General features: G+C 45.9%; 1 protein-coding gene across 1 annotated transcript; it reads right to left on the bottom strand.

The window, feature by feature from the left end:
* Positions 1-5,697: 5,697 nt before the first annotated feature.
* Positions 5,698-8,028, bottom strand: Zbtb3 (zinc finger and BTB domain containing 3). Its single transcript, XM_038337035.1, has 2 exons — positions 7,832-8,028; positions 5,698-7,574 (listed from the first exon to the last, which is right to left on the bottom strand). Exon 2 carries the CDS (start codon positions 7,520-7,522, stop codon positions 5,966-5,968), a length of 1,557 nt encoding a protein of 518 aa, XP_038192963.1. The 5' UTR covers positions 7,523-7,574; positions 7,832-8,028; the 3' UTR covers positions 5,698-5,965.
* Between the last annotated feature and the right edge of the window lie 2,575 nt (positions 8,029-10,603).

Raw genomic sequence — 10,603 nt, 5'->3', positions numbered from 1 at the left:
ATCTTGTTTGTTTGTTTGTTTGTTGTCAAGATAGGGTTTCTCTGTGTAGCCTTGGCTATCCTGGGAACTATCTCTGTGGACCAGGCTGGACCCAAACTCAACAAAACCCTCCAGCCTCTGCCTCGCGAGTGCTGGGATTAAAGATGTGCGCCACCACTGCCCGGCTCTTTAATTTTTTTCTTCCAGTAATTTCTAGTCCTTGATATTGCTTATATTCAGATCATTAACATAGTATAACTTATTTATTTGTCTTTATTCTGTTTTAAAACTTCTGAAGTAAATCTTGGAATACATGAAACTCTTGTTTTTTAAAAAAAATGTTTCTGGGAGTCAAGCATGTAAATAGTTAAGTATTTAATAACTCTGTCCTCATGCCAAAAAGGAACCCATGTGCTAGTGAGCTTTGTATGGGTCTGTGTGTGTGTGGGCTGGAGTTTGAACCTATCTTGCACATGCTAGGCAGGCACCCCATCACTGAGCTACACAGTCAGCCTCAAAGTGGTTTTGTTTTTGTATTTTGGAGAAGGTTTCTCTGTGTAGCCCTGCCTGTCCATGTTTTAATTTTTAATAGGTGTATTTCTAAAGTGTGTTCATTTTTCTCAGAAACATTACAGTGTCTTCTTGAAAGAGTATCATAATAAAGCATAACAGAACCCAAGTCTCCTCTTCATCTGTCGCTCTTATTTTGTAAGAGCTCAGGACCTCTCAGAGAAAAGAAACCACAAGGAAAGATGGCTATTGCTTAGTCTTGGAATCCTGATAGGACCTGGGAAGCTGCTGTGTTCGTGGGTGCAGGGTGCAGATCTAGTGCAGTCTGCCTCTGTGGGGTCCATCAGCCAATGGCTGCTTTGTCATTCTGTTTGCTCTGTGGATTGCGTCTATATCATGGGTGCCAATTAGTAGCTAAGACCATGTAGCAGGTCTCTACCATTATAAGTGGAGATAATAAGCATGTGGTATTCATTAGCCATCATGTAATCATTAAACAAATATGATTCTTGGGGTGGGGTCAGTCTACTTTATTAATAACACCCCAAACTTTCCCAATGCATTACTCTTCTTTGTTCCTCCCGATAGTTTAAATAATACATGCATCAAAGTACAGCAAAAGGTTTACTACCAAATAATCTAAAAAATCCAAGGCCAGAACTAAGTAAAGTAGAATATTTTCTTTATTTAAACTTCTTAAACTGTTAAACCTAGCATTTGCCTGTAATCTCAGCACTCGGGCTGAGGCAAGAGGATTGCTATGAGGCTATATACTGAATTTCAGACTAGATTGGGTTCCCTAACAAGATCATGTCTTTTTGTTTTGTTTTTCGAGACAGGGTTTCTCTGTGGCTGTGGAGCCTCTCCTGGAACTAGCTCTTGTAGACCAGGCTGGCCTCGAACTCACAGAGATCCACCTGCCTCTGCCTCCTGAGTGCTGGGATTAAAGGTGTGCACCACCACAGCCTGGCCAAGATTATGTCTTAAAAACTCAAAATAGACGGAAAAAATTCCTATATTGGTTTGGCAAAATTTTGTCATGGTGAATCGTGTCACATTTGGTTGGCCAAAGGGCCTTATCTTTGAAGTTTCCTCTGAGTAAATTCCCATGTAAAAATCTTAACACTAGAGGCCGGGCGGTGGTGGCGCACACCTTTAATCCCAGCACTCGGGAGGCAGGGGCAGGTGGATCTTTGTGAGTTCGAGGCCAGCCTGGTCTACAAGAGCTAGTTCCAGGACAGGCTCCAAAGCTACAGAGAAACCCTGTCTCGAAAAAAAAAAATCTTAACACTACCTCTCAATTATAAATATCCACTTGTCTTTTTGGAGTCAGTTAGGTCCAATCCGTGTCTAAAAGTTAATTTTAAAATCTTTACCATCTTGCATGTTTCACTTTTTATTTTGTTTTTCAAGACAGGGTTTCTCTACATAGCGCCGGCTGTCCTAGAACTCACTCTGTAGACCAGGCTGCCCTTGAACTCACAGAGATCTACCTGCCTCTGTCCCCAAGTGCTTTAATCCTGGCACGTTTCACTCCTTTGAAGCTGGTTTTACTTCTTGGTTGTTCTGTAAAAATTAGATATTCAAGGACGCTGTCTACTACGTTTTGAGGAAAAATAAAACTGATATTCACAAATACATCTTAGAAATTTATTTTGCTGATCATTTTCTTAGCCTTCTAAGAGGTGACACTAACATGGTAGTCAGATGTATATGGCAGTTAACAGAGACTTTAAGAAACAGAACAGTAGACAGAGGAAGGTAGCCTGACACAGGTCTGACAAGCCTACATCTTGGTCAGTCACAGTGGATCCCTAAATATCTGTTCAGAAATTTGTGAGAGGAAGAGGCTGTAAGCATTTCCAACAAGATCTGGAGAGAGAAGCTTTGTGATGTATTTGAAGATCATCACAAAGGCATTTTGACAAGTATTTCCCACATTGAGACCTACCAGCTCCGTAGATTTGCCTCAAGTTCTATTTACACATTACCTGTATTAGTGTTTAGTCAATATGTGAGGGTTAAGGGTATAGTTTTGTGGGAGAGCTCTTGGCTAACACTGTCCCAAAATGATTTTAATCTCTTTGTAGTCTTTGCTGTCCTTGCCATCATGGCAATCCTCCTGTGGTCAGCCTGAGGTGCTAAGATTATAGGCATGAACCAGCACACCAGCTATATTCTGTACACACTGGTTGTTCTTAAGTTGCCCAGGCTAGCCTAGTCTACTGAGCCTGTGAGCCTTCTGCCTGAGCTAGAACTCCTAGTGCCACTCGTCTGTAAAAATGGAGGGGAATTTACTTACTCATGAGTTCTTTTTCCTTCTCTGTGTGGGCTAGGTGTGGAAACTCAGGGTCTTGCGCCTGCTGGGCATATACTCTCCCACTGAATCACACCCTGGCCCACTGTCAGTTAAGTACTGGCTGGAGCAAGGCTGACTTGATTAGCCCAGGAGTGACTATTGCTCACACAGTTTAGAGAATCTGTGTCAGTTCCATAAGGGCTTTGTTCCTTACTTTGAGGAACTGATATTCTAAGGCAACTTATTTTTTCAGTTCCCCCTACTTCTTTAAATGAGAAATCAAAAGCTATAAAATCTACCCTTTTGAAAGGAACTGGTGGTTCTCACAGGCTTTGATGTTTACAGTAGGAAAGACTGGAAAAGGTGCTACACTCATCTAGAATGGCTTTTACTATTTTTATTCATATTTTGCCCTTTTTTGGAGAGATTAAGGCAATAACACATTAGCATAAATAAAATTGGAACATAGACAGTTATTCTAATATAAGGAATGTTAGCTGAACCTTGTAGTGATATTTCATTTGTATTTTAATAAATAAAGCTTGCCTGAAGATCAGAGAATAAAACAGCCCCACTGGTCAGCCTTACAGATGAGGCAGTGTTGATACACACCTTTAATCCCAGTAGCTACACTAGTTTGCCAAACTGGGCGGTAATGGTGCACGCCTTTAATCCCAGCCCTAGAGAGGAATAAGGTGGGAGGAGAGAGCTCTCAGACACAGTCTTATTCTGAGATTCCTAGAGCAGGATCGCCATTTCAGACTGAGGTGGAGCTAAGAGTCAGTGGCTGGCTGTTTTGTTTTTCTGACCTTCAGGTGGAACCCCAATTTCTGTCTCTGGGTTTTTGAGTCCTGCTACAGGACCTGGTTGTACATCCAGTACTGATAAGGCTAAGGTGGAGGATCTGGAATTTCAGGCTAGCCTGCTGTACATAGCAAGACCCCATCTCAAAGGACCAAAGAGGCAGGCATAGTGGTGTATGCCTACAACATCAGATCTTTGGGTTAGAGGCAAGTGCACCTGGAAGGGGGGCAAGGCCATCCTCAGCTACTTAGCAAGTTCAGGGCCAGACAGGCTATAAGAGACCCTGTCTCCAAAAATGCAAGGGAGGAAGAAAGGAATGGAGGAAGGATCCAAAGAGGGAGGAAAAGGAGTGTGACACATATACAAGTTCTTCTTCATTATGGGGAAGATGGGGTCTTCCTTTTTCGCTCAGATTAGCTTCCTCCAACTGCTGAGTAGCTAGGACTATAGGTAGCTGCCATTGAAGTTGTACTCAGCTTTAGAATTTCCTCAGCAACAAAACAAAAAAATCAACTCTTGCCTCCCATGATGCCTCACCAAGGGAGCTTCCTTTGGCCAAATCTTCACTGTTAGCTCAGTCTCCTTCTATCTCAAAACCAGCAGTAGCTTAGTTGGAACAACTTACAGCCCTATGTGTGATCCCAGAGGAAGTCAAACAAGTCAAGAAAGCCTGCTTTTATTTTGGCCTTTTTCAGTTTTGCTTCCTGTTTGATTTGCACTTAGGTCCTTGTGTGCCACAAGAGGGTGTTTGTAGGGCACCTGGCTAGTTCCCTCTACAGCTCCACTCTTCACAGCCTGGAAAGTTACTTCATTTACATTCCCCACATCCCATCTCAACACTTTAAACTCTCATTTTTTTACTACCTCTAGTGCCAGTAACTCCCTATATAACTTTAGTGAGTGCTTTAAGCTTTTAAGACTGCTGTTATTACAATTTTACTTCTTTTTGGAGTGCTAGGGATCAGATCCCAAGGGTAAGTCATCAGTCCCCAGACCCACATTTGGAAGTAAGGGTCCAAGCTTAGAGGACTATAAAATCCTCATGGGGTTTCCTGCCTTAGCTTTCCCAAGCAGCTGTCATTTCAATATTTCCTCAGGTTCTCAGCCCCCGTAAACGTCCCTCTCCATGGGCACACAGTTTTCTCCCACCAGTTTCCCATCTTCAGACACCTCAATTCAAATTCACAAAAAGGCAAAAATTTCAAGTTTATCAATACAATGTCTATTGTCAAAACACACAACCAAAGATCTTTCTAGGTCCAATGCAGAGGCACAGATAAGGGAACAAAGCCGCACACTCAAAAGAATAAGAAAACAACTTCTGGAGCTGGAGGATGGATCCATGGTTATGAACACCTGCTGTTCTTCAAGAGGACCCAGGTTCAATCTCCAGCACCCACATGTGGTTCACAACCGTCCATAATGCTAATTCCAGAGGATCTGATGCCCTCTTGTAGCCTCAGCAGATAACAGCCATGCATGTGTGGTACAAAGACATACATGTAGCCAAAAGCCCGTACACATAAAATAAATTTTGTTTTTTGAAACAGGGTTTCTCTGTGTAGCCCTGGCTGTCCTGGAACTCAGAGAACTGCCTCTGCTTCCCAGTCCTGGGATTAAAACCATAAGCTACCACCTCATGGCAAATAAATAAATCTTCAAATAAAGAAAGAAAATGCCTTCTAGTTGTTGGCTAACTATTTGCCTTGAACATTATTTTGAAAATGTATGGTTTTATCATGAATTTTATCTGGAGTCACAAGCCAAGTTCAAATCCTAACTTTCTCCTGAACAAATGAATGACTCCTGAGTCTCAAGTTTCTTTGTATCTGAAGCAGGGGAGTTGTCAGGGATTAAAAATGAGTGTATGAAGTACCCACTACAGCCCAGAACACACAAGTTCAACTGTAGTAAGCCATGTGTAAGATTCCCTATTTGTACCCTTTTCCTAAGCTAAGGCTATGCTGTCCTCTGTTTCACTTTTTGCCTCATAAGCAGTCAGACCCACATGCTTACCCAATGCAGTTGTCAAATAAAAGAACTAGAGGGCAGACATGAACCCATCGGACTTGTGGAAGGAACCAGCCAACACCAGTTCAAAGGGATAATTTCACTGCTAGTTTTATGTTCCAGAATGTGGGATGAGAAGCAGTTACACCTCAGGAAAATCCCCAGTGCCTTGGAGTGTTCTGGCTGACCTGCTTTGCCCCATGTCCTACTTATCTGGCTTGACAAAGAGACGGAAGCCACCTTCAGCTTGGGAAGAACCTTCATTCTGCCACCCTTTGGTAACGATGGGATGCCTCCAACGTCCTCTGCAGCCGTCTAACAGTAGCAAGCGCAGGCCTGGCATCAATTCATGCTCCCCAGACGTTAATTTTTGGGACCAAGTACAAAATCTTTGGGTGGTACTCCACCACCACTGCTCTGTCTCTCTGTTGTCTGGGAGCCAGAGAGGGGATGCGCCCCAAGATTGGAGCTAGCCTCTGGGTCTGGTTTGCTGCGTTTGGCCAGGTCCTCATTATGAGCCTTGCGGATGTGGCGGTAGAGATCCCCTGACTGTGTGTAGCTGCGTAGGCAATAGCGGCATTCATAGGGTCGCTCTCGTGTATGCACTGTGGCATGTCTCCGTAATGTATAAGAACATGAGAAGGTCTTTCCACATGTCTTACAGGTGGGAACATCCTCTGTAAAACCCCCAAAGCTCCCCGGAGCTACTTCATACTCAGAAGGAGGGTAGAGCGGCTCATGCAGGGCTGGTGGTGCAGGCAGGGGTGAGGTCACCAGTCCTCGATGATACTGCCCAGGACCAGGCAGCAGATGGTATGGGAGATGAGATTCTGGAGGCAGGAAGTGGTCACCTGGCCCCACCTCCTCTAGTCCTGTTGCCCCTGCCTCCTCAAAAGTGTCTGGCTGTGAAGACTGTCCCCCATACATTGCACCTCCAGATGCGAACAGCCCTTCGGGTCCCTGAGGCTGTTCCTCTGACAAGTCAGTCTCCTCATCAGAGATCACAATAGCTTCTACTTTCACCTGGACCAGTTCAGCTTCAACTGGGGCTGGAGCCTGGGACAGAACTGGGGCTGGAGCCGGGGGTGGGGCTGGAGCTGGAGTATAGAAGCCTTGCAATGGTCCTCCAGTATCCCTTGGTTCCACCACCCTCAGACTCTCAGGAACCACATCAAGAGGAGTCAAGGGCTCCACGGAAACTGCTGGAAGGCCAGAAGAGAAATAGTTTACAGGAATGGTCTCTGTAGAGCTACTGGGGCTGGCAAGAGAGACAGAGACATCAGCCACTTGTGGGGGAGGTGCCCGCAGATGTGGTGGGTCAACTTCCATGCTTGGTTGTGTAGTGTCAGCGCCACCAGATACTGTTGGCTCATCTGCAGAATGAGCAATAGGTAAGGGAGTGGCTGGACCCTTCCATTCCTCTTTGCTCCAGCGGGCTGAGGGCTCAACAGATGCCAGTAAAGGCTGGGGGCCACGAGAACTGCCTGACAAAAACTCCATACTAGCAGGATTGCTTTCCTCTTCCTTCTTGGTACTGTCTGCCTCCGCCAGAGCCCGGGCTTGCAACCGCTGTTTACACACCTTAACGATGTCATTCATGTGCAAGTAGCTGGCTGCAGCCAGCACATCTTCTAGAGGAGTATCTCCCCTAAGGGCCAGCTGGCCAGCGTACATGAAGTCCAGAAGCAACCCAAAGGCTGGGGCCGTGACAATTTCATTGTGAATACACACCAGATCCCTCTTGTCCAATTCCCGCTCCTTGTAGAAAAGCTGAAAGAATGGGCTGCAGGAGGCCAGCACAGCCCGATGGGCCAGGAACTGGGTGCTACCAACCATCACAGTACAATCACAAAGGAAACCCTGGGACCGTTGCTCCCGCAGGCTCTGAAGCAGCTGCTGACTATGTTCTGGGAACTCCATAGCACCCCAAGAAGGGGAAGGGTGCCCAAGAAAGTTCCCCAACAGTGGTTCCCTGGAAAGATAAATCTGAGTTAGGTCAGGTAATTTCCACAGCAACCTCCACTTCAACCCTTAACTAGGGCTTACCACCCAAGGCCTCTGGCAACACATCCCCCTCCACCCCCAACCATGTTTCAGTTAACTGCCTATCTTTCTCCCAGGTCACACCCAAAGACCTGTTGGCTCCGCCCCCTAGACCCAACCTTAAGGATCGTCCCCGCCCCTATTCGAAAAAAAGCCCTGCCCCCGGAAGTCCCGCCCCTAACTAGCCTCTGCTTCCTCGGTCCCAGACGGTGCCTTCCAGTGACTCCTTCAACTAGGACTGTCTTTCGCGCCCAAGCTTTCCAGGGCGATGCCTTCACGCCCCGGTTCCGGAACTTCCTGCGCTCTTCCTCTCACATTCCAGGGATAAGGACTCCGAGCGTAGGAACTAGCAGAGAAAGCTGAGCCCTCACCCACAACCTAGCAGCCACCAGGAAAGCTCCGCCCCTTCCCACCTTCGCTGTCCTAATTGGCTTGAGCTTGCCCTCTCCCATCGTGGATTGGCTCACCGTCCACTACCCCGCCCCTCGGTAACCGGCTTCTCCAAATGGGTAGTATCTGCCATCGTTCAGGCGTCAAGGCTCCCGATTGGTTGTTGCTCCTGTCCTAAACTTTTTCTTCCTCATCCCGCCTTCTTTGCCCCAGACCCCTCAGGATTGGCTGAATTTCTCCACTTACCTGTGAAGAAATTACGCGCCTGGATGGGGCACGAAGTTAGCATCTGCGCAGTGTGTGCGGGAGTAAATAGCGCGTTCCTGCCGCAGAGTTTTAGGAGACACAGTGTGTAACGTGTAGGCTCTGACGAAAACAGTGGGCAGTAAGCCACACTTCTCAAAAGTGCAGTTCACTCTTGTGAACTTCCTCAAAAATTCCAGCATGCCCCACTTAGTTCCAGGCTCAGCGGTGGTGTCAGAGAATGACCACTTCCCAAGCGCCAGTAAAAAGGACAGGAGTGGGACAAAGTTTAAAAATGTCTTGGTTGTTAGAAATCTCTTCTCTACAGTTTCAATGATAAACCAAGGTACTAAACCACCAAAGCTCACCTTTGGGCTCCGATGAATTTATTGGAGTTACAGAGCATAGGTAAGGGGTTACAAGAGTGAGTCACCCTAGAAGGCCCCACTGGAAAGTGTTTACCTAGCATAAGTAACTTTCCTTACAGACTCATAGACAGAGTCCCCCAGTCATCCTACACCTATATATTTTAGCGCCTCTTGGAGATTCTGGGCCCTGTGCAATTAGGGAAGAATTGTATACAACTGGTTGAGGGGAGTATCTGGATACTCAGGTGAGGTCCCATGACTGTCCACAACTCCTCCTTCTATAAGGGAAAGTCAATAGTCAGCAAGCCCAACTGAGATGATCTGCCTGCAGACCTAGCCAGAGTCCTGAAGATGATGGCAGTTTGGCTGAGGATAGTAATGCATGGGCTCATCATTCACACGTTATGGTGCATGTCTGCAATACCAGCATTCAGGAGACAGAAGACAGCATCAGAACTTCAAGGCAGCCGGGCGGTGGTGGCGCACGCCTTTAATCCCAGCACTCGGGAGGCAGAGGCAGGCGGATCTCTGTGAGTTCGAGACCAGCCTGGTCTACAAGAGCTAGTTCCAGGACAGACTCCAAAGCCACAGAGAAACCCTGTCTCGAAAAACCAAAAAAAAAAAAAAAAAAAAAAAAAAAAAAAAAAAAAAAAAAAAAAAGAACTTCAAGGCAGCCTGAACTACATAGTTCCAGGACAGCCTGGACGACATAAAACCCAGGTGTAGATGGTATGCACTTTTAATCCCAGCCAGGCCTGAGCTGCACAGTGAGCCCCCCAAAAAAAGAAAGAAAGAAAGAAAGAAAGAAAGAAAGAAAGAAAGAAAGAAAAAGAAAGAGTCCCAAGACTGGAGGGTTTTCTTTCTTCCTTTTCTTCCTTCCTTTCTTTCCTTCTTTCTTCCTTCCTTTCTATCTTTTGTGGTTTTCTTCCTTCCTTCCTTTCTTTTTCTCTCCCTTTCCTTCCTTCCTTTCCTCCCTCCTTCTTTTCTTTTTTTTTTTTTCTTTTTCAGTGTAGCTACTTTTGTGCTTGAAAAGGATGTCCTCATGTAGCCCAAGTTGACTTGGGACTTGGTGTGCCCCTACCTCACCTGATGGAACTGTAGGCAGGTGCTATCACAGCTGTCAAAGATGGCTACTACTGAAGAACTCTCTCTCACACACACAAATTTTTTCCTTTTTTTTTTTTAAGACAGGGCCTCACTTAGCACTGACTGTCCTCATATGTGATATTGTAGCCAAGATCTGCACTCCTAATCTTTCTACTTTCCAAATCTGGGCTTACAGGTGTTCACCACCACAAAAACTTGAATAAATTTTTGAGAGTCCCAAGATCTGCAGAGGAAAGGGCTGTAGAGTAGAATGATTCCTGTCCCTATTACACAAGGTTTTCAGGAGTGTGTCAGTATCCTGTCACTCCACATCAAGCATCCCTTAGTGACATGTGGTCCCAGGCCTTCAGAAGCAAAGATAGGAGAATGGTCAAAAGCTGAGGGCAAGCCTAGTTTATAAAGCAAATCCCAGCTGGGCGGTGGTGGCCTTTAATCCCAGCACTTGGGAGGCAGAGGCAGAAGGATCCCTGTGAATTTAAGACCAGTCTGGTCTACAGAGCAAGTTCCAGGACATCCAAGGCTATACTGAGAAATCCTGTCTCAAAAAACCAGCAACAAACAAACAAGGCAAATCTCAGGCCACCCATGGCTACATAATAATATCCTCTCCCTGAAAAAAAAAAAAAAAGGCAGTAACCCCAAGGCATGCCTACTGTCCTAGAACTCAGAGATCCATCTTTTTCTGCTTCTTGAATGCTGGGATTAAAGGTGTGGACCACCAACACCCTGAGAGTAATCTTAATCTCTCACTTTTGCTTTTTCTCTTGCTGGGAATTGAACACAGGGTCCCCCTTCCTTGCTCATACAAAACATGCCCTCTGCCAATAGTGTGTAGCAGTTTCCTCCTAGG

Source organism: Arvicola amphibius, chromosome 1, assembly GCF_903992535.2.
Source record: "Arvicola amphibius chromosome 1, mArvAmp1.2, whole genome shotgun sequence".
In the NCBI taxonomy this organism is placed as follows: Eukaryota; Metazoa; Chordata; class Mammalia; order Rodentia; family Cricetidae; genus Arvicola; species Arvicola amphibius.
Note: the sequence above shows the minus strand (reverse complement) of the source record. Positions and strands in the feature narration are given on the sequence as shown.

What these genes read in the sequence shown, in the direction of transcription:
- Zbtb3 (XM_038337035.1), bottom strand. Translation starts at nt 7,522, where the DNA reads ATGGAGTTCCCAGAACATAGTCAGCAGCTGCTTCAGAGCCTGCGGGAG.